The following is a 24361-nucleotide window of genomic DNA, read 5'->3' on the forward strand; positions in this document are numbered from 1 at the left end:
GCTCTGAATCAGCCACAAATCTTTTCACAGTACGATGATCACGCTTAAAGAGGCTCTGTCACCAGATTCTCAAATCCCTATCTCCTATCGGCGCTGCAATTTAGATAACAGTAACGTTTTAGTTTTTTTAAAGCGATCATTTTTGGCCAAAGTTATGAGCTATTTTATATATATGCAAATGAGCTTTGAAATGGACAACTGGGCATTTTTTTTTTCGTTATGTCCAACTGGGCGTGTATTGTGTTTTTAACTGGGCGTGTTTATGTGTATGACGCTGACCAATCAGTAACCAGGCAGCGTCATACACTCCTCTCCATTCATTTACACAGCAGCGATGTGCAGCCACATACACAGAGATTAACGTTAATCAAGTGTCCTGATAATGAATACACATGACCATCCAGCCTGGACGTCATGTGTACTCAGAATCCTGACACTTCTGACTCTTTTCTGTGAAATTCCAGCAAGCCACGCGTAATCTCGCGAGATTACGGAGGTAAACGAGATTTCGTTTCCCTTGCTGGAAATCTCAAAGAAAAGAGTCAGAAGTGTCAGGATTCTGAATACACATGACGTCCAGGCTGGATGGTCATGTGTATTCATTATCAGGACACTTGATTAACGTTAATCTCTGTGTATGTGGCTGCACATCCCTGCTGTGTAAATGAATGGAGAGGAGTGTATGATGCTGACTGGTCACTGATTGGTCAGCGTCATACACGTAAACACACCCAGTTAAAAACACAATACACGCCCAGTTGGACATAACAAAAAAAAAAAAACGCCCAGTTGTCCATTTCAAAGCTCATTTGCATATATATAAAATAGCTCATAACTTGGCCAAAAATGAACGTTTTTTAAAAAAAAAATAACAATATACTGCATTCATTACACCGCATTCCAAATTATTATGCACATTGGATTTAAGTGTCATAAACATTTAATTATTAGTATTTAAATTAAACTCATGGATGGTATTGTGTCTTAGGGTATGTGCACACACACTAATTACGTCCGTAATTGACGGACGTATTTCGGCCGCAAGTCCCGGACCGAACTCAGTGCAGGGAGCCGGGCTCCTAGCATCATACATATGTACGATGCTAGGAGCCTCTGCCTCTCCGTGGAACTACTGTCCCGTACTGAAAACATGATTACAGTACGGGACAGTTGTCCTGCAGAGAGGCAGGGACTCCTAGCATCGTATATAACTATGATGCTAGGAGCCCGGCTCCCTGCACTATGTTCGGTCCGGTACTTGCGGCCGAAATACGTCCGTAAATTACGGACGTAATTAGTGTGTGTGCACATACCCTTAGGGCTCTTTGGATCATTGTAATCAATCTCAGACACCTGTGATAATTAGTTTGCCAGGTGTGCCAAATCAAAGGAAAACTACTTAAGGGCGGGTTCACACATGGCGGAATTGCACTTAAATTCCGCTGCGGACACTCCGCAGCGTTAATCCGCAGCGGAGCCGTTTCTACATTGACTTTCACTTTAATTTAGCAGTGTTCGTTTACACGATGCGTACAATTCCGCTGCGGAGCATAGGCTGCGGAGCGGAATTTGGTGTCCGCAGCATGCTCTGTCTGTTGCGGAGCAGTGGCGGACTCATGGCGGAATTTCTCCATTGACTTCAATGGAGATTCAAAGTTCCGCAATGAAGTCCGCAGCTGTCATGCACATGTCATGTGTGCTGCGGATGCGTCTTGCTTTTTTTACTTGACATTTCTTCATTCTGGCTGGACCTATGTATTTCTAGGTCTACAGCCAGACTGAGGAAGTCAATGGGGCTCCCGTAATGACGGGAGCGTTGCTAGGAGACGTCAGTAAATAGTCACTGTCCAGGGTGCTGAAAGAGTTACGCGATCGGCAGTAACTGTTTCTGCACCCGGGACAGTGACTACCGATCTCAATATACATGTATCTGTAAAAAAACATATAAGTTCATACTTACCGAGAACTCCCTGTTTCTGTCTCCAGTCCGGCCTCCCAGGATGACGTTTCAGTGTAAGTGACGGCTGCAGCCAATCACAGGCCAAGCACAGGCTGCAGCGGTCACATGGACTGGCGCGTCATCCAGGGAGGTCGGGCTGGATGCCGAAGGAGGGACGCGTCATAAAGACAACGGGCGGTAAGTATGAATTTCTTTTACTTTCACTAGGGAAAGTGCTGTCCCTTCTCTCTATCCTGCACTGATAGGGAGAAGGGAAGCACTTTTCCCGCAGTCCGCAGCAGCTAGTCCGCATCAATGTACTGCACATTTTGTGCAGATCCGCAGCCGTAATCCGCAACCCGGATTAGGTGCGGCATTGATGCGGACAGTTGCGGAGGAATTCCGCCATGTGTGGTCATGCCCTTAGAAGGACGTTCCACATTATTAAGCAGGCCACAGGTTTCAAGCAATATGGGAAGGAAAAATGATCTCCTTGCTGCCGAAAAGCGTGAAATAGTGCAATACCTTGGACATGGTATGAAAACATTGGATATTTCAAGAAAACTTAGAGGCTCTGTCACCAGATTCTCAAATCCCTATCTCCTATTGCATGTGATCGGCGCTGCAATGTAGATAACAGTAATGTGTTTTTTTTTTAAAAAACGTTCATTTTTGGCCAAGTTATGAGCTATTTTATATATATGCAAATGAGCTTTGAAATGGACAACTGGGCGTTTTTTTTTTTTGTTATGTCCAACTGGGCGTGTATTGTGGTTTTAACTGGGTGTGTTTACGTGTATGACGCTGACCAATCAGTGACCAGTCAGCGTCATACACTCCTCTCCATTCATTTACACAGCAGCGATGTGCAGCCACATACACAGAGATTAACGTTAATCAAGTGTCCTGATAATGAATACACATGACCATCCAGCCTGGACGTCATGTGTATTCAGAATCCTGACACTTCTGACTCTTTTCTTTGAGATTTCCAGCAAGGGAAACGAAATCTCGTTTACCTCCGTAATCTTGCGAGATTACGCGTGGCTTGCTGGAATCACACAGTAAAATGTGTAATTCCACTTCATAGGGTTATGTAATTTTCACATGAAGGCAATAATCGTGGATGAAGAGGATGAAGGGATGTTGTGCAATGAAGAGGTAGACCTATCCAAGGAAGTGTCCATCACAGTATTATAATTACCACCCTGCATTAGGGGTGTTGGGAACATAAATGGTAAACATTGAGCATCTATGGGCTTCCCAGGTTACGTCCTGATAGTTGTACATAGTGTCAGGTTTTACAATAACTGTTGTGGATTGTGTTGTTCATGTTTTTGTTGATAAAAAAAACTAACCCTTTTGGATTTGTTAGGGTATGGCGCCGCTAAATTATACTCTATCCAGGGTGCCTTGGATGTGCAGGCATCACCCTTCCTTCAGTGTAACAATGTGTAATGTGTTTTCAATTTGTGTAAATGGTAAAGGACCTTTTTACTTTTTAGGAGCTTAGCCCAGATATGTTCCAAGAAACTATTTTTAACCCCTTCCCGACATTTGCCGTAAATATACGTCATGGAAAGCAAGTGCTTCCCGCAAAATGTCGTATACTTACGCCAAATGTTTGGCACCGGCTCAGAAGCTGAGTCGGTGCCATCATCATCGGATCTCAGCTGTATCTTACAGCCGACATCCGACTGTAACGGCGGGGACCGAAATTAGCTTCGATCCCCGCCATTAACCCCTTAAGTGCAGCGCTCAAACGCGATCGCTGCACTTAAGGTGTTTGCAGCTCATCGGAACCCCAGCAATGAAATTTCCGGGGTTCCGGTGGCTGCAATGGCAACCGGAGGCCTAATACTGGCCTGCCGGTCTGCCTAGCACCGAAACCGGTCAAGATCCGCCCGGCGGCGGAGCCTGATCGGCTTCCGTAGCTGCCGGCAAGATGGCGCCGGGTCAGGAGCTGATCCGGCGTCATCAGCGGTGGAAGTCAGCTGTACTGTACAGCTGACATCCACCTGTAACGGCAGGAATCGGAGCTAGCTCCGATCCCTGCCATTAACCCCTTCGATGCAGCAATCGAAAGCGATTGCTGCATCGTAGCGGTTACTAGCAGATCGCCAGCCCTGTCAGGCAATCAGGACTGGCGACTGCTGCTATGGCAACAGGAGACACAATGGTCTCCTGCTCTGCCATTACGGAAGCCGATTTAGGCCCCGCCGGGAGGCGAAGCCTAATCGGCTTGCTGTCAGTGAATGACTGACAGATCTAATACATTGCACTACATAGGTAGTACAATGTATTAGAAAAAAAAATATCTGACCGTTGGACCTTCAAGTCCCCTAGTGGGACTTGAGAAAAAGTGTAAAAAAAGTATAAAAAAAGTGTAAAAAAATGTGCAAAAAATAAAAGTTTGAAAACAATAAAAGTTTCAAGTAATCAAATAAAACACAATCCCCCTTTTACTCTTATCAAGTCCTTTATTATTGAAAAATAATAATAAACCATATGTATTTGGTATCGCCACGACCGTAACGACCTGAGGTATCAAAATATTATATTATTTATTGCACTCGGTGAAAATCGTAAAAAAAAAACGTAAAAAACGTTACCAGAGTTTCTGTTTTTTGGTCACTTTGCCCTACAAATATTAGAATAAAAAGTGATCAAAAAGTTGCACGTATCCAAAAATGGTACCTATAAAAACTATAGCTCGTCCCGCAAAAAACAAGCCCTCATACACCTCCGTCGACAAAAAAATTAAAAAGTTATGGTTCTCACAACTTGGCGACAGAAAAAATACATTCTTTTTACAAAAGTAATTTTATTGTGCAAAAAGTTGTAAAACATAAAAAAGTCCTATAAAATAGGTATCGCCGGAATCGTACTGACCCGCAGAATAAAGTTAACAAGTAATTTATAACGCATGGTGAACGCTGTATAAAAAAAAACGAAAAAAGCTGTGCCAGAATTGCGTTTTTTTGTTTACCTGGCATCCCAAAAAATAGGATAAAAGGTGATCAAAAAGTTGCATGTACCCCAAAATGGTACCAATAATAACTACAGCTTGTCCCGCAAAAAAACAGCCCTCATACCACTACGTCTATGAAAAAATAAAATTAGTTATGGCTCCAATAAGTCAGGAAATAAAAAAATATGCAGTTGTGCCCGAGGGGAACATTTCTTCTGTTTCAAGAGGCGATTTATCAAGGACCTAAAATTAGGGAACCAGGAAGGGGAGAGCCCAAACATATCCGCTGGAAGCGACGGTCCCCGTATTATACCAGGACAACACTTTCCCAGCAAAATTCCTCAAACTACAAAGGTGCAGAGTGTGGATCAAAAGGGGGATAAGAAATGACACCATTTATCAGTGCGATACCGGCCTGTGCGGAAAGGATTGCTTCACAGCGTAACACACATCTATGGATTATTTTTTTATTTTTTTTTACCCCATTATTATACCACCTGACTATGCCCCTTATATACTCCGCCCTGCTTACATGTACCCCCACATTATAAATGGAAACACCAGCAATACTCAAACAAATATAGTATCAAGCAAAATCCGCTCTCCAAAAGCCAAATGGTGCTCCCTCGGCTCTGAACCCTACAGCGTGCCCAAACAGCAGTTTCCTTCAACATATATGGCATCGTCATACCCGGGAGAACCCTTTTAACAATTTTTGGGGTGTGTGTCTCCAGTGGCATAAGCTTGGCATGACATATTTGCCACTGAATGGCATATCTAGGGAAAAATATAAATTTTTAATTTGCACCATCCGCAGTGCATTAATTTATGGAAAAGACCTGTGGGGTGAAAATGCTCACTACACCCCTTAATAAATGCCTTGAGGGGTGCAGTTTCCATAATGGGGTCACTTCTCAGGGGTTTCTTTTTATTATTTCACATCTGAGCCTCTGCAGTTGTGAACCAATACTTTGTAAATCGCCAAATTAGGCCTCCACTCCGCATGGTACTCTTCACTCCTGAGCCCTGTCATATGTCCAGGCAAAAGATTAGGGCCACATGTAGGGTGTTTCTAAAACCGGGAAACACCGCATAATAATTAGAGAGCTGTCTTGTTATGGTGGCACAAGCCGGGCACCACATATTGGCATATCAATGGAAAAAAATCCCATTTTCACTCTGCAACATCGAGTGCACACTAATTTCTACAAAACACTTGCAGGGTTAAAATGCTTACAACACCCCTTGGTAAATGCATTGAGGGGTGTAGTTTCCAAAATGGGGTCACTTCTGGGGGGTTTCCACTGTTTTGGGCCCACAGGCGCCCAGAAACCAATCCAGCAACATCTGCACTCCAAATGGCGGTCCTTCCCTTCTGAGCCCTGCCGTTTGCCCTAACAGCAGTTTATGACCACATATGGGATATTGCCGTACTCGGGAAAAATTGCTTTACAAATGTTGAGTTCTTTTTTTCCTTTATTTGTTGAGAAAATGAAAAAATTTGCGCTAAAGCTACGTCTTATTGAAGAAAAAGGACTGTTTTTATTTTCACTGCCTAATTCTAATAAATTCTATGAAACATCTGTGGGGTCAAAATGCTTACTACACCCCTAGATGAAACTAGTGTAGTTTCCTAAATGGAGTCCCTTTTTGGGCATTTTCATTGTTTTGTCCCCTCAGGGGCTTTGTAAATGTGACATGGCCTCCGCAAACCATTCCTGCTAAATGTGATCTCAAAAAGCCAAATAGTGCTCTTTCCCTTCTAAGCCCTGCCGTGTGTCCAAACAGCCGTTTATTACCACATGTGGGGTATTGTTTTACTCGGGAGAAATTGCTTTACAAATTTTGTGGTGCTTTTTCTCCTTCAGTCCTTGTGGAAATGAGAAAAAATGAGCTAAACCTACATTTTCTTTGAAAAAATTTAGATTGTCATTTTCAGGGCCTACTTCCAATAATTTATGCAAAAAACCTGTGGAGTCAAAACACTCACTATACCACTAGATCCTTTCCTCAATGGGTGTAGTTTCCAAAATGCGGTCAATTGTGGGGGGTTTCCACTGTTTTGTCCCCTCAGGGGCTTTGTAAATGTGACATGGCCTCCGCAAACCATTCCTGCTAAATGTGAACTCCAAAAGCCAAATGGCACTCTTTCACTTCTAAACCCTGCCGTGTGTCCAAACATCCGTTTATTACCACATGTGGGGTATTGTTTTACTCGGGAGAAATTGCTTTACAAATTTTACCGTGCTTTTTCTCCTTCAGTCCTTGTGGAAATGAGAAAAAATTAGCTAAACCTACATTTTCTTTGAAAAAATGTAGATTATCATTTTCACAGCCTACTTCCAATAATTTATGCAAAAAACCTGTGGGGTCAAAACGCTCACTATACCCCTATATAATTTCCTCAATGGGTGTAGTTTCCGAAATGGGGTCACTTGTGGGGGGTTTGCACTGTTTTGTCCCCTCAGGGGCTTTGTAAATGTGACATGGCCTCTCAAACCATTCCTGCTAAATTTGAGCTCCAAAAGCCAAATGGCGCTCTTTCCCTTCTAAGCCCTGCCATGTGTCCAAATATCCATTTATTACCACATGTGGGGTATTGTTTTACTTGGGAGAAATTGCTTTACAAATTTTGCAGTGCTTTTTCTCCTTTTAGTCCTTGTGGAAATGAGAAAAAAAATCGCTAAACCTACATTTTCTTTGAAGAAATGTCGATTTTAATTTTCACGGCCTACTTCCAATAATTTCTGTAAAAAACCTGTGCGGTCAAAATGCTCACTACAGCCCTAGATAATTTCCTTGAGGTGTCTAGTTTTCCAGATAGGGTCACTTTTGGGGGATTTTTACTGTTTTGGCACTGCAAGAGCCCTTCAAACCTGACATGGTGCCTAAAATATATTCTAACAAAAATAAGGCCCCAAAATCCCCTAGGTGTTCCTTTGCTTCTGAGGCCGGTGCTTCATTCCAGTAGCACGCTACGGCCACATGTGGGATATTTCCTAAAACGGCAGAAACTGGGCAACAAATATAGAGTTGCATTTCTCTGGTAAAACCTTCTGTGTTATAAAAAAAATTGTATTCAAAATTTATTTCTGCAAAAAAATATGACATTTGTAAATGTCACCTCTACTTTGCTTTAATTCCTGTGAAATGTGTAAAGGGTTAAGACATTTTCTAAATGTTGTTTTGAATACTTTGAGGGGTGAAGTTTTTAAAATGGGGTGACTTTTTGGGGGTTTAATGTATATGGGGGTATATGGGGGTATATAAGGCCCTCAAAGCCACTTCACATCTGAACTGGCCCCTGTAAAAATAGCCTTTTGAAATTTTCTTAAAAATGTGAGAAATTGCTGCTAAAGTTCTAAGCCTTGTAACGTCATAGAAAAATAAAAGGATGTTCAAAAAACGATGCCAATCTAAAGTAGACATATGGGTGATGTTAATTAGCAACAATTTTGTGTGGTATAACTGCCTGTCTTACAACCTGATACATTTAAATTGAGAAAAATGCTAATTTTTCAATTTTTCGCTAATTTTTGGTGTTTTTCACAATTAAATACTGAACATATCGAGCAAATTTTGCCAGTAACTTAAAGTGCAATGTGTCATGAGAAAACAATCTCAGAATCGCTTGGATAGATGAAAGTATTCCGGAGTTATTACCACATAAAGTGACACATGTCAGATTTTAAAAATGAGGCTCTGTCAGGAAGGTCAAAAGTGGCTAAAGAGGGAAGGGTTTAAAGATGTGTTCATTGTGGTGGTGTTGGTAGATGTGTATGATAACATAGTCGTCCAAGGATAAAGCACAAGTGTGTCCAGAGGGAGTAGATATCTCCCTCTGATGAAAAAAGTTATATGACTCGTGCGTCTGGTTGTCACCTAGGTTACAACGGGGGAAGTAAGAAAACATTTTACAACATATTGGCATAAAAAGGAAAAACAATAGCATTAATAAAAAAATAGCAAAATATAGATAATCTAGATTATCAAGGTACGTTGAAAGGTAGCGCATACTCCAGTCATGGAATCGGTGGCTTTATGGTAAGAAATTAATCTACACATTCATAACAGGTTTTCAAACAATAAGGTGCGGCTATTTACCATTCAAGGGAAGGCAAAAAAATTGTGCAGTGTTCTGGTCACGGCGCCTGGAAGGTAAGTATTTCAAACAGATGTCTTTTACATTTGGTAGTATTTATTGTAATGCAGAACTACGCTTTTCAGGACAGGACAAGTCCCTTCATCAGGTTCATGCAATTGCACATGGATAGTGTGTTGTTAAATACACAAAAAGCCGGGGGGGGGGAAACGGGAAACAATCAATTACAATTTTTTTATTTATTTTTTTTAAAAAAGAAAAGGGGAGGGGACGGGGAAAAAGAGGAGTAGCAATTCTCTGACGTCAATTTTTCGGGCAGAAAAAAATGATAAACAGTCTGTACGAGTGAATTTTTCATGATATTTTTATTGTATGCTTCGCTACAATATTAGTTGCCGCTTGAACAGTGTTCGTTCTGCTGTTGCGCTGACTGTCTGAATATAACTTTGTATTCTTTATCTGTGTTATGGCTTCCTAGACATCACAAAGGAAGCTCCAGATGGATCCTTCCCTTTTCTAGTAGTCAGGTCTGAAAATGATGTGGGCTAAGTTTCGTCCGATGTATTTAGTTAAATGATGAAGTGATCTCATTTCATTTATAAATAAAAAAGTTCATTTAAAAATCATAAAAACTGGATATTTCGTTTAATCCCGATTACGGAGAACTAAATTCATTATTTTTTGAACAATAAAGGTATTCTACATAGGATTTTTAATTAAAATAGAGCAGAATTTATTAAATTAGTGTGATTTTCTGAGTAGCTGTCGCACACACTGTTCTTCTAGAGTTACAAGCAAATGGGATTTTTTTTCTTCTCTGTTCATATTAGTAGAGAATGAAATTCATTTAGATTAGAACGAAAAAACGTGATCAATTTTTTATTATTTTAAGAAAGTGGGCGTAAGTACATTCATCTTTGTATGGGGTGCATGAAAAAAAGCTTGGTTTCTGAGGGATGACCTTGAGGTAAAGACCATCGTTAACATACTAGATTTGTATGTTTATAATGGGAGTTTTAAACGAACATCTCAGTCTTGGTTGGTATTCTCCAAGGTCTCATTCAGACCATCTGGGGTGAGACTGGGATATTGATATATCCAGAAAGATTCCCTATTCTTTAGGACTGAAAATTGTTGACATCAGCTGGAATTTGTTCAAGTGGTGTGAAATTTACATCAAAACGTCCCCCGTGGTGTTGGTGCAGGTGTCTAGAGACGCTGTGTTTCAAAAAGTGGTTGTTTGTATTGGATCTATCTTTGTTGATCTGTTTTGTCCTACCTATGTATTGTAACCCACAGTCACATTCTAGAAGGTAGACCACAAAGTTGGACGCACAATTGAGGAACTGTTTGATTGGGAACACTTCCTCTGTTATATTACATTTAATCTACGAAGTGCTCCTCATAGACTAAAGGAAATAACGACAAAATGATAGACAACATTACGTTTTTTCCCCAAAACTCACAGGTTCCTACAGGTGCAACACAGTCAGCTGCCTGTGCTGTGACAATATTAAAAACAGACAAATTACATCCAAATGTAATATAAGGGTATGTTCACACGTCTTAACAAATTACGTCTGAAATTACGAAGCTGTTTTCAGGCGAAAACAGCTCCTGAATTTCAGACGTTTTTGCAAGTACTCGCGTTTTTCGCGGCGTTCATTACGGACGTAATTGGAGCAGTTTTTCAATGGAGTCAATGAAAAACGGCTCCAAAAATGTCCAAAGAAGTGACATGCACTTCTTTGATGCGGGCGTCTTTTTACGTGCCGTCTTTTGACAGCGACGCGTAAAATTACACCTCACCTGAACAGAACATCGTAAACCCCATTGCAAACAATGGGCAGATGTTTGTAGGCATAATGGAGCCGTTTTTCATGCGTAATTCGAGGCGTAAAATGCCCGAATTACGTCTGAAAACAGGCCGTGTGAACATACCCTTACAATATAACAATGGTGTCTACCTGCCCATTTAGTAAGTATGGCCTTTTTTGTGTTTTTTTGAGTATATCTATGTCCCTTTTTTTTGTGAATTGTTTTTATGTAGGGAAAGTAAAGTTCTAGTGTAGGGACTCGTAAGATGTTGAGGTCCCTTAACGTGGGTTGCGAGCCTACGTATATTGGCAAAAATATCTACCAATACCTCATGTTTATCATGTATACTTTTTTCAGGACGCAGCCAGGCCTAGTTATGTTGGGGGAGCATAGTGTACCAGTGTCTGGTGTAGCGTGCAGGGTAGCCCGTCTCATCTAATAGTATGGGCGTGACTAATAGGCTGTTATCCAGCAAGATACGCTGCGCCTTGCGACTGGCACACTTTTTGAAGCTTTGGTTGTGTGCAGTGACAACACTGAGCAGCCACTCCTCTCAAGAACAGTGGGAGTGGATATTACAATCCAATGCACCAAAGCCCTCTTCCTCTATGTAGCATTTGTTGCTTGTCTGCGTCCTGCTGGGGACTGGTGTCTACCTGCCCACTTAGTAAGTATGGCTTTTCTAGTGTTTTTTTTTATAGCGGTAAGCTACCACTTTTCACTCTGAGGCCTATGTCATACCTCCCAACCGTCCCGGATCCAGTGGGACAGTCCCGGATTCCGGGTGTTGTCCCACTGTCTCGGGTGGCCGGGGGTATGTCCTGCTGTTAACTGTATCTGCGTCCTCAGGGTGCAGATACAGTTGAACCCAATGCTGAAGCAGGGAACCATCAGCTCCCTGCTTTAGAATTAGTTCAGAGAGAGCTCCTCCACTCGCCGATGGCTACTAGGAGGCGGCTGGAGGCAATGTCTGGTCATTCTCCCGTTGCTCCGGTGAAGGAACTATGGGAGTAAGTGACGGCACAGTGTGATCTTGCCAGTTGGGCTTTTAGAAAAAATTACCATAAATGTTAAAATTCTCAGAACTTTGTCACTAATAAACGTTTTTTTTTAAAAAAAACAACACAGTAGTTATCTACAACACAGCGCCTATTAGATTAGGTAGGAGATAGGGAAGTATGAAACTGGTGACAGAACCTCTTTAAAGTGACCGTCAAGCTTTCTGTGCCTCTGTGTGAATATGATGTAAAATGAAGTTCACTTGTTTGATTTAAAAGGCGTCTGCGACATCTTTCCAGCATGGTGCCTGGCTCCCATTACAACTGCAAGGCACATTGCTTTACCCAGGACATTTAGGTTCCCTGAATGAAGGAAAGCCTAGCTGCAGGTCTGGTAAAAGGGCAAAACGTAACAAATAAAAAGAGACATATGTGATAAATGCTGCTTAAAGGACCAGTGTCACGAAAAAAAATTTTTTTAGATCAATTTGATTTTAGTGTTTTATTAAAAAAAAATATATTTATTTGTGTGTTTGTGTTTAACTTTTTTTTATTTTTTCACTTTTTCTTCCCTATGGGGGCTGCCATTTTTTTTTTCCATTTCTGTATGTGTCGATTTACGACACATACAGACATGGAATACGGCACATACAGTCCCATAGTGAATGCGAACGGGGCCCGTTCCATCCACTATGCTGTACGGCGTCCAAGTTGAACTGTGCGACATCCGGTGCCATTTTCTTGTGGACTGGAAGTCGCGGCCGGACAGTAAGATTACTACTTCCGGTCGCGGCTTCCGGACTTGTGCACTTGGAGCGGAGGTAGCAGATGGAGCGGACGGACCGGAGGGAGTGGCGGCGGCAGGGGCAGGTAAGTTATTTCTGTGTATGTTCATGTTTTAGTGTGTGTTTACTACTGTATGTTAACCTACTACACTGTGTGTTAGCTCAAAAAATGGCGACACACAGTGTAGGAGGTTTGACCGTTCAATCCCCTCGTTTCTCCCGGCAATAGCCAGGATAAAGGAGGGGGGGATTCTGAGAGCTCACTAGAGCGAGTCAGTTTTCTCAAATTTTGCAGCATAAAGCAATGTGGTTGCTTTACCACATGCAATGCTGCAATTTTGGGAATTGCTCCATCTAGTGACCAGCCCTGGGAAATATTATAAATTAGAATCTAATTTATAATATTTCCTGACTCGTGAAAAAAATTAAAAAAATTAGAACAATGTTTAATCACATATACACGAATTGTTTAACTAAAAAAAAACAGCGTTTGCAGGTAAGTAGCTACATCGACTTACCTGCAAACGCCAATGCTGCTGCAGAATCAAATGTAGCCTCTGGTGCTGATGTGTCCTCGCTCGTCCGACACGATGCAGGACCTGGGGCAGGAAGTGAGTGACGTCACAGCGTGATCTCTCGAGAACACTCTGTGTGTCTGCACTGCCAGAAGCTGGGTGGTAACGAAGAGAAGTGAATGATGCTGATTCGTCAACATCATACACTCCCATTCACAACGCCCAGCTAGTAAAAGAAGTAAACACACCCAGATGTACATACACAATACACGCCCAGTTGTACTTTTACTTTAAACACGCCCAGTTGTACTTTAGAAAGCCTCATTTGCATATATATAAAAATGGTCATAACTTGGCCAAAAATGCTCGTTTTTAAAAAAACAAAAACGTTACTCTTATCTACATTGCAGCGCCGATCTGCTGCAATAGGAGATAGGGGTTGCAAAATCTGGTGACAGAGCCTCTTTAAAGACATTCCGTTATAACTATAGTGGTTTATAAAAGAGCTAGTGACCATTATGGTCCTGGGGCCCAGATCGCTTTCAACCTGTCCCTGTCTAGAATAAATCTCCTTTTGGAATAACAAACCAAATCTGTTGTGTAACATCCATCTCCATGAGGAATTAATTATATCAAACCTACTGGGGATCTGCGAAGTAATAAATAATGACTCGTGATGAGTACTATTACATTGTTTCTTGATCATCTATGCCTTCTGTATTGTCACAGGTTTCCACAATTATATCAGATACATCATTCATTACCAATGAATTGTATTGGAATATTGGAAAATAGAGTATACTGTACCTGAAAAGACGAAAAGACCATGGAAAAGTGATTTTATATCTACATAAGTGAGGTATGTATTTTTATATATGATTGATTGATTGATTGATTGATTGATTGATTGATTGATTGATTGATGGATTGATTGACTTGTGTTGCCTCTTACCAGGAGATGAGGACACTGGAGCCCAGGAGAAGTGATAATGGGACTCTTTATAGGGGCATGTTGCTGCACTGTGTATAGGGGTTATTATTAGGCTGTACTATATATAAGGAAATATGGCTGGACTCTATATGGGGGTATAACATACCACATGTGAGACTTGTGTAGCTACACAGGGGCCCAGCAGGTAAGGGGGCCCTTTGCTACCTCAGAAGCAGTATTAAACTTTTAATATAATGGTGGTTTCTCTTGGCTCAAATACCCACAAAATCTCTCTCAGACCGGAGCAGGCAAAACTAAATTGGGTATGATCCAACAAATACCCTAAATAGCATATATAAAGTACAGTGAAGTTTACCGCTCAGACGGCACTGGTAACAGTCCAATATCATTCAGTATAGACACTCTCTCCCAGAAAAATGCAGTGGACAGTCCGCAATCCAATGAGGGTGTGGATGGTAATTCTTATCCTTGTAGTTCCACCAAGCTCCTTATCGTCTCCCTCCACATTCAAAGAACTCCTGGTAGGAAAAGGATCTTATGTCTCTAATAGATGGAAAAAGGAAGACACATAGTGCAACACCCTCTGCAAAAAGATTGCTCCACGCCAAGTTTAATCCATACTCACAGAAGTAACAAGAAATAAAAGCATCAAGGTAAGTAAAAATCTTTAAAATTTCTAGGCGGCACGCCAAACACTCTCGCCCGACCCTGGGTTTCGCCCTTCCGGCTTCCTCTGAGGCATCCAGAGGAAGCCGGAAGGGCGAAACCCAGGGTCGGGCGAGAGTGTTTGGCGTGCCGCCTAGAAATTTTAAAGATTTTTACTTACCTTGATGCTTTTATTTCTTGTTACTTCTGTGAGTATGGATTAAACTTGGCGTGGAGCAATCTTTTTGCAGAGGGTGTTGCACTATGTGTCTTCCTTTTTCCATCTATTAGAGATATAAGATCCTTTTCCTACCAGGAGTTCTTTGAATGTGGAGAGAGACGATAAGGAGCTTGGTGGAACTACAAGGATAAGAATTACCATCCACACCCTCATTGGATTGCGGACTGTCCACTGCATTTTTCTGGGAGAGAGTGTCTATACTGAATGATATTGGACTGTTACCAGTGCCGTCTGAGCGGTAAACTTCACTGTACTTTAAGTATTAAACTTTTGGTGGAAGATGCAGCCATAATCGTGACTGAGGTTATACTGTAAAGTCATTTCCACAAGTGAGAAAACCTTTAGCTTATTTATTGTCTATTTCCTTTACTACTGTCTATTCAGCACCTTGCAGAATGGAAATCATCGCAAATTGGCAATGGAAATAGAAACATGGAGGGACAATGATGATTCTTTATAAATAGAAGACCTCGCTCCAAGCCATCATAACTATTGGAACCAAGCAAACATTATTTTCCTACGGTCTACACAAAGAAATGACACTTGATAATCATACAATGCATTTGGATTTCATCATTGTTGGTTTTTCCAATATTCCTTTCCTACAGATTTATTTTGTCTTGTTTTTTCTCTTGTCTTATATGACCACATTGATAGCAAACCTATTCCTTATTGCTATCATAGCTTTGAGCACTTTGCTGGTGACCCCCATGTACTTCTTCTTATTTAACTTGGCATTGTTGGACATCACCTACACGTCCGTCACTTCTCCAAAGCTAATATCTATCTTCAGCATAGCCAGTAGCACCATATCTCACTCAGAATGTGTAATCCAGTACACCTTCTTTATTGCTTTTACTTCCGTTGAGTACTTCCTCCTCACAATCATGTCTTATGATCGATATGTGGCCGTCTGTAGACCTCTACATTATCATATAGTCCTCAACAGAAGGTTTTGTGGTGTAGCCTCCTTTAGCATCTGGCTTGGTGGCTTCCTTTTTTGTATACCTATTTCGATCACCGCATCTCGAAATGTCTATTGCTCCTCCAATATCATCAATCACTTTTTTTGTGATATTGCTGTATTGTTAGAACTTTCCTGCACCAGCACAGACTCTACCCAGAACATCATATTCTTTGAAGGGTCTTTGTTCTTGACAACCTGCTTCTTGCCCACTGTGGTCTCTTACGTCTTTATAATTAATGCTGTTTCCAAGATAAAATCTTTGAGTGGGAAACATAAAACATTCTCCACCTGCGCTTCTCATCTCATCACAGTCATTCTGTTCTATTCGGTGATTTTCACCCTATACATGATGCCAAGAGCTTCACTTACACAGAATCAACGCAAAATAATAAGTGTCCTTTATTCCAATGTCATCCCCATGTTGAATCCCCTAGTGTACAGCTTAAGGAATAAAGATGTGAAGAGAGCATTGAAGACTGTTATAGAACGCTCAATATTACTTTAGTGTTGTCAGCTCAAGTGCCTTATCAACAGCAAAACATGTCATCAATGGTAATGTTATTGTCTAGTAGTATAAGTGGAGATACAGTAGGTTTTAACGAAAAACAAAAAATTGTCTCAAAAACAAATAGGCAACTCATAAGACACGGAGAGCAAACAAGAGCTTTCAGTAGTGTCGGACTGGGGATTTTTAGACCCACCAGAGAACATGATCCTGAGGTCTCTCCTCCATCTAAACAGAACATATGCATGTCCACTATTAATTGCATCGCAATCTTCATTATTACTCTACACGGGACATGTCATCAATAAGATCTAATAATTATATCTGAATGAACCCATTCTAAATAGATCCTAGTAGCATGGGATTGACTTCAAAGTCAGCTCCAAATGGGGTTGTCCACTTCTAGACCTTTGGAGTCCATCCTTGTGGCAGGGACTGGGACCACCAAAGGATCCTCTGGTGGATTAGTCTGTCCCTAGGTTGGAGTGAACATTGGATTGTTTTAGGAGATGGACCCCCTTGTCATGCTTGATGAAGTCTTACACCAGCCAAAATGTAGCACCCTGGAATAAACCTATTGGTGATTTATCCTCAACCTTTAAGTGCTGCCTAGCTTCTTTTTTTCTACTTTATGTTTGTGGGGAAGATTGGAAGATTGGCACCCTGCCCCTGACTAGATATGCACCATAAAGATTTAGAAGGAACCAAGAGGAGTGCTGTTCCCATTGCTATAGGAGTGCTATTTTCCACGGACCCTCTAGTCAGACGTTTAAACCAATGCTCTGACCCTGATACATTTGGCAAAAAATACCCACAGCAACACTATGCATAGCACAAGGATTATGTATTTAGTGCTCTTTGTCATGCAACGCCCCCTCAGGCCTTGTACTAGGAAGAAGACAATATATACATTTTGCCTGGAGTGTTCCTTCAACACAGCACAGTTGTTTTCTGGAATCCATTGTGGTCGAAGAAAATGCTAAAAGTCTGCGTAGGAAAGACTATGGTAACCAATAAACCTGTACAGACTATGCTGTCATTTTAAAGTAACAGAATACTTCAGTAATAGCAAACAGTATGAGGTTTGCAGCTAATACTAGCAATTTGCAGATTTTGGAGAATTGCAGTTGAATTGCATATATAAGAGATTAGCAACATTTTGAAAAATCTTTTTTTATACATTTTTCTGTGAATTTATGTGTCCTTTTCTAAACACTACGTAAATAAAACTCTCATAATCCAGTCCCTCTATTCCTTTTACTTTTTTCCTAGGGTATTAATGTATGTCCACACAAGTCGGATAGGTTGCGTAAAAGCACACAGCGTATCAGACCTAGAACCCGCAGGGAATTCCGGCCAAATAACCACATCACATTGTGGTGCAGATTTTCATCTAGAATCGCCTCTGAAGAAAGAAGAGCAGGAAAAATAGAGACAGCACTTACCTTCAATGGCGTTGATATAGCGGCACCTTTCTCTGGTCTACGCCAGGCCAACCTCCTGGGATGATGCTGAGGCCTATGTGCCCGCTATAGGATGTGATTGACTGCAGCAGTCACATGGGATGAAAGATCATCCCAGGGGGTCGGGCTGCATGGAAAAGAACAGGTGATCACCTGCTTTTGCCTGTTTCTGGAATAATTGCTGGTTGAGCCATACTTTTTATCAATTTAACAATAAAATAAATTTTAATCGTTCTATCAGGCGGTGAATTCACATTTAAATTTTTGAACGACACTTGTTATCTAATATACAGTGATGCATGGAAAAGAGCTGGGGAAACAAGGAGACATCGATATGACAATGCCTGGGGGGTAAGTATAGACTTTACTTATTCAATTTAAACTTGAAAAAGTTTTTTTTTTTTCAGATTTGTGATTTTTGATGTGGAATCACAGCTTTTGCACCACAAAAATCGCAACATTTGCTATTTGTTGCGGCTTTTACCTCCCCATTGAATTTAATTCAATTCAACCGCCACAAAAGTGCAACGATTCAGCAGCATAAATTGGTTAAAAAAACGCACTGCAGGTCAATTTATGAACCATTTTCTCCGCTGATTTTTTTTCTGCAGCATTTGTTCAAATTTCATCCACTCTGCTGTTACTGTAATACGCTGCGGAATTTCCGCAATGAAATCAGTTGTGGAAAATCCGCAGCTAATAAGCTCAGTATGAACATACCATAAAGCGTGGCAAAATGGAATGAGAGCAGTAGCAGAAAATAAGACAACTATGCCTTGGGGTGTAATGACAACCCCTCCTGATGAGCTAAACTCCTGCTCGTAGAAGACACTAGCAGTGAGGTCGGCCGGTATCTGCATGTTAAACTGGGGAAGTTTGGACTACTATTAAACCCTCAGGACCCAGAAGTTCATTCGATACAGGCTTTTTACTTCCTGACAACAGCGAGCAGTCCACATAGGATCTGACTATTGCTTCCAGGTGTCAGCCACACAGGGCCGATTCTAGCTTTTCTACTGCCTGAAGCGAAAATTTAAATCGCATCCCCAGATTTTGATTGACATCCCCCTGGCTGTTCTACATCACTACCAGCGTCCTCCAACTCTTGCTGATGCGCCGTTACCTTGTACTCCCCTGGCATGGGCGGTGCAGCTTTCCCCTTTCCCATCCCTTGGTTGAACTTGATGGACATGTGTCTTTTTTCAACCGTACAAACTATGTAACTATGTAACTTCTGAGGTCCTTCTCATTCAAGCCGATGTAGAGATTGAGTTCACCCTGACCAGTGGGCAAAAATGTAATTTGGCCGCATGTATCACCAGGACCAGGCAGATGGTGGACTCTGCCAAACAGGCTGGTGCCTTCCCTCGGTGGAGGCTTGCTTCACCACCAGTGGCACTGTGGGATCTGGAGGAGGAAGGATGGTCTGTTCCTGCTGTTGTTGTACCAGGGAGGATGATGTTTGGTGGCGATGCTGCTGAGGGTCCTACAACAGAATATGGTGACTGCACATTGGTGGTCTACTCCTTAAATGTGCCCATCCACGCCCAGTCAGCGGTCCACACAGGGTTGTTTTTTCCAGACTGGAGATCCAGAAAAAATTAATGTGTCCTGACTGAGTTCCTGCCATTTCCTCTGAAGACAAGGGGGACTGCTTCTGTTATACGAGTTCCTGTTATTCCTGAAATATGGGACTGTTCCTGTGTTCCCGTTTTAAATGTGCGGGCCTGAGTTTTTTGTCTGAGCCAAGGATGGCACTGGCTAAGTGTGGGGGAGAATTCACAACTCTTAAAGGGGACTTGAGCACGTATATATTGTATTTTTGCCTGAATATGGCTCCCTTTCTTTTTGTGCTATTATGCTGTTTTCATCCCCTAGGTGAGGTTCCACAGGGAGTGTGGCTGTCCAGCCTGTTGCAATTATGTTGTGTATTGCTCTGTATAGGTTACTTTTGTTATGACAGGTGCGGCTGATGATGACTCGCTTACAGGTGGTCTAAATTACTTTTGCAAAAAAATGCTATTTTGGCAATTTTACGCATGCAATAAGAATAATAAAAGTTAAGTCGTAAAGCAACTCGGTGCCTTAGAATCCCTTTTTCATTCTAAATTGTTCTGCCTTATGCTGTGCTATAACGTCGCAGAGTGGCTATGCAGCATCCTGATGCTGGGGTTGGCGTCTTTTATATAAAACGGTTGCTGTTCCCGCCAATAGCGTTCAGTATTTGAGTGAAAGAGAAGAAACCTGGCTAGAAAGAGCTGCTGCAATAAGTGCTGGAGAGAGTTGCTGAAACTATATTTAGTGTGACAACACAAGCAGGTAGACCGTAGTCTGTGAGTCCTGGAGCTGATTGCAGGTGACAGTAGGAGCCTCCCCATTTGTGGCTGCAGGGCCGCACCATCCATCAGGCGAGATGAGGGGCTATATATGGGGAACTAACTGCAGGGGGGGCTATATGTGGGGCACTATCTACAGGGGGGGCTATATGTGGGACACTATCTACAGGGGCTGCTATCTACAGGTGGATCTATGGGGGCCACTATCTACAGTGGGATCTATGTAGGGCACTATCTACAGGGCGCTAAGGGGGGAACTATCTACATGGTGTTCTATGGGGGGTAGTATCTACAGGGGGCTCTATAAAGGGCACTATATATGAGGGGCACTATATATGTGGGAAACTGTCTAGAGGGGGATTTATGTGGGACACTGTCTATAGGAGGCTTTCTGTGGGGCACTGTCTACAGGGGGCTTTACTGTAGAGGTGTACTGTACTGTATAGGCTGTAGTGATCAAATGTGTCCATTAGATGTCTCCATAGATACAATAATATGAATAGCACAAAGGGGGCAATTTATTTAAGGGTAACTAAAGAGACCCCCACCAATCACTAAAACTAAGCGGCAGAAGCGCTCACAGCCACTTAGTTTCTGTAGGGCTTTTTCCGGAAATCGATCTAGCGGTATATGGGCTCAATAGAAAGTCTATGAGCCCTTACAACACTACTTCAGCTTTCCGGAAAAATTAAAAAAGAAACTAAGCGGCCCAGGGCTCACATGAGTGCTTCATTTTGGCGATTCATGTGGGTCTCAGTGCTTGGACCCCCACCAATCAAGTAAGCCCAACGTAATGAAGGTGTCAACGTAATAAATAGAACGCATGACCAGGTTGTTTGGGTAGAGCTTTAGTTGTTATTTTGGTACAAATGGGGTTTAAATGGTTAAGTAGAAGGGGTTTGGTTTAGGGGTGGATCTTTAAGGTAGGGGAGGAGTATGGGGCATATAAGCCCGAGTGGGATAGAGGCAGCCCTCTTTCCTGCCGGACAATAGGAGAAGAAAGTTTCTGTAGGTAGTGTAGTAGTGCTTACCTGCATAATGGCCGAGTCTGTGGAGTCCATGATGTCCCAGATTCGTAATGCTGCGCTTCTGCATGATCCTGACTGGTTGGAGCAGCATTTTGGGGGGGCTCTGCCTCCATTGTCGGCTGCTAGCTCCACTGGCGGGGAAGGCCGCAGGAGCCGGCGTTCCAGGCCTCCGGAGAGGCTTTATCCAGAAGTTACTCCTCATTCCCGTCGACGCAGTGGGAGCCCCAACAGGGACCCTCCTCCTCCTGCTCCCAAGCGGGTGCCAGGCTCGGGGGGCTAGGAGGCTTGGGAGGAATCCCGGCAGGCAGGATAGGAGGTGGCGGGCGGAGGGGGACCGCGGCCATCTTCCCTCTTCTTGTCTTCGCCAGACAGACCGCAAGGGACGGCACACTCCAGCGTTGATGCGCAGGGCGCTGGGGGAGCTCAGCGGTCGGAGCTGGGCAGCGCACGTGCGGCCCACAGGGAGCGGTGGGCAGGCGCTGCTGGAGAACTGGCGTCGCCTCCTGCTGGATCAGGGAGGCGTGCTTCTGCGCCCGGAGGCACCCGTTCCTTGCCTCAAATCGATGCCGCAGCTCTTCCTGTGAGGGGGGCGGCCATCTTGCCCGCCCATGCGGGAGCCGATGAGTGCCCATAATGCTGCAGCGGAGTCTGAGGACAGTGTCGGTGACGCTGACAGTCCCGGGAGAGAGGACTGTCTTTCACTTTGTGCTACTCCGGACGATTTTCAAAGATGGCTCACTTCGTTCCACTGACCGGCCTACCTTCTGCTTCTCGACTGACCAATCTCTTCATCCAACACATCTTCCGCCTGCACAGCTTACCGCGGCATATCGTCTCTGATCGGGGGGTTCAGTTCACCTCAAGTTTCTGGAAAGCCCTCTGTAAACTCCTCAATGTAAAGTTGGACTTTTCCTCAGCCTACCATCCTCAGTCCAATGGTCAAGTCGTGGTGATCAATCAGATCATGGAGAACTACCTACGCTACACTTCATCTCCAAGCAGCCTGATGACTGTGTGTAGCTTTTTCCTTAGGCCGAGTTCTCGTACAATAACCATACAAGCGAATCCACAAGAACTACACCGTTCTTCATCGTCTACGGCCAACACCCACAAATTCCTCTCCCGGTGTACTTTATGTCCGAGGTGCCTGCAGCTGATTCTGCTTTTAGGGACTTTCTGCAGATCTGGCAGCAGACCCGATCCTCCATTCTGCTGGTGGTCGACCGCATGAAATGTAAGGCAGACACAAGGAGAAGAAATCTCCCCAGTTTCTTCCAGGTACCAAGGTCTGTCTTTCCTACAGAAATATCCGGGTGAGGGTGCCATCATACAAATTTGCTCCCAGGTTCCTCAGACCCTTCGAGATCTTGCAACAGATCAACCCTGTTTCCTACAAGCTTCGGCTGCCTCCTACCTTCAAGATCCCCAACTCCTTCCATGTCTCCCTCCTGAAGCCTGTGGTCCTGAACCGCTACACCAAGATTCCTAGTCCTGCAGTTGCTCCCTTCATCGGATACCTTTGAGGTTAAGGAGATCCTGGACACCAACAGAGTAGGAGGAAGAACTTTTTATTTGGTGGATTGGAGGGAGTTTGGTCCAGAAGAGAGGACCTGGGAGCCAGAGGAGAACCTCAATGCCTCTACACTCCTGAAGAAGTTTCTCTCCCACTCTGATCCCAAGAGGGGGATACTGTAACACCCATGGCCGCGGACCGTCAGGATTAATCACCTCCTGACGGCCACAGCCATGGATCAGTGAGCGCTGGCCTGCATCTCCTTCCGCTTCACTCTGCTGTGTCCCGGGTGCGCGCGCACGCTCGTGCTCGTTCTTAAAGGGCCAGCGCGTGCACCTGAATTAGATACCAAATTAGCCCATGGTCACCCTGGACTATAAGAAGGGCCCTGCCCCTTCCTACATTGCCTGAGCGTTGTCGTTTGTCTATATTAGTCTCTGAAAATGGTCCCTTAAGTGTTTTCCATTTCCCAGTGTTCCCGTTCCTGCTACCTGTATCCTGTATCCCGTGCTATCTTGGTCCAAGTGCCGTTTAGAGTTGGAGTCTTGTTGTGCTGTAGACTACACCTTCCTTGTTTCACCACGCCTGGTGTCTGCCTGCTGCCAAGGTCCCATCCGAGCTATAGACTTTGATTTTGTATCCTGCTGGCCAGCTGCTATACCGTCAAGGCAGTATGGCCCAACGTGACAAGGGGGGAAGAGGATTTGTTTAAGTCCTTCTTGGTTAGAAAGGCCATGAAGGGCTATTGGAAAGTTTCGATGTCTAGGGACTGTAGGAAACCCGTATCTTTCGAGCTTTTAGAATCACTTTGTGTACATCTGCATGCCGTTTGTATGTCACAATTTGAAGTACTTTCCTTATTTTTTTTGGCGCTTTCAGGATATCTGAGTTGGTGGCGGCAAGTAAGCAGGTGGTTTGGGGTTTATTGTTCATGGATGTAACCTTGAAAGGGGCCTCCTTGTCATTTTTGATTCGCAGAACTAAGACTGATCAAGCTGGGAAAAGTTTTTTGGTGTGTCTGGGTCTTTACCAGAGTCTCGGATGTGCCCAGTTCGCTGTTTTCAGGACTATGTGCCTGTCTGGCCCGTGGGGCCGGAATCTTTGTTGGTTCATGCTGATGATTTGCCTCTCTCGAAATATCAGTTTGTATTCTGTTGTCTGGGCGGGTGGGCTTAGAGTATAGTTCCCATTCTTTTTGGATTGGCGCAGCCACGGAGGTGGCTCGGTTGGGTTTATCCTCGGCTCTGGTCAAAAAGATAGGCAGGTGGGAGTCGGACATTTGCTTTAAGGTCCTTTGTGGTGGTGTGGTTTGTGAGATACTTGGGTGGTGGGTTGTTGTTTGCTTTTTGATGTCTTAATATACTTGTGTATCTTGTTTTAGGTGCAGGCCCCTGTTTGGTGTGGATAATGGGGCACTCATACGTTCACTGGGAGGGGTTAGGGCAGCTGTCCGCCCGGCTGAACGCCAGTTGGGCTTCGCCCAGGCCGCATTCAGGTCAGATGGTTGAGTTTGAGGGTCATGCTTTGGTGCCGGCTGTTGCCGGAACTACAATATTACACAGGTTGGGATAGGGCGCCGGATA

General features: G+C 43.4%; 1 protein-coding gene across 1 annotated transcript; it reads left to right on the forward strand.

Annotated features, from left to right (window-relative positions):
- Positions 1–15523: 15523 nt before the first annotated feature.
- LOC142750540 (olfactory receptor 2B6-like) lies at positions 15524–16438 on the forward strand. The gene has a single exon (XM_075859542.1). It carries the CDS (start codon positions 15524–15526, stop codon positions 16436–16438), a length of 915 nt encoding a protein of 304 aa, XP_075715657.1.
- The last annotated feature ends 7923 nt before the right edge of the window (positions 16439–24361 follow it).

This window comes from Rhinoderma darwinii, chromosome 3 (assembly GCF_050947455.1).
Source record: "Rhinoderma darwinii isolate aRhiDar2 chromosome 3, aRhiDar2.hap1, whole genome shotgun sequence".
NCBI classification, from domain to species: Eukaryota; Metazoa; Chordata; class Amphibia; order Anura; family Rhinodermatidae; genus Rhinoderma; species Rhinoderma darwinii.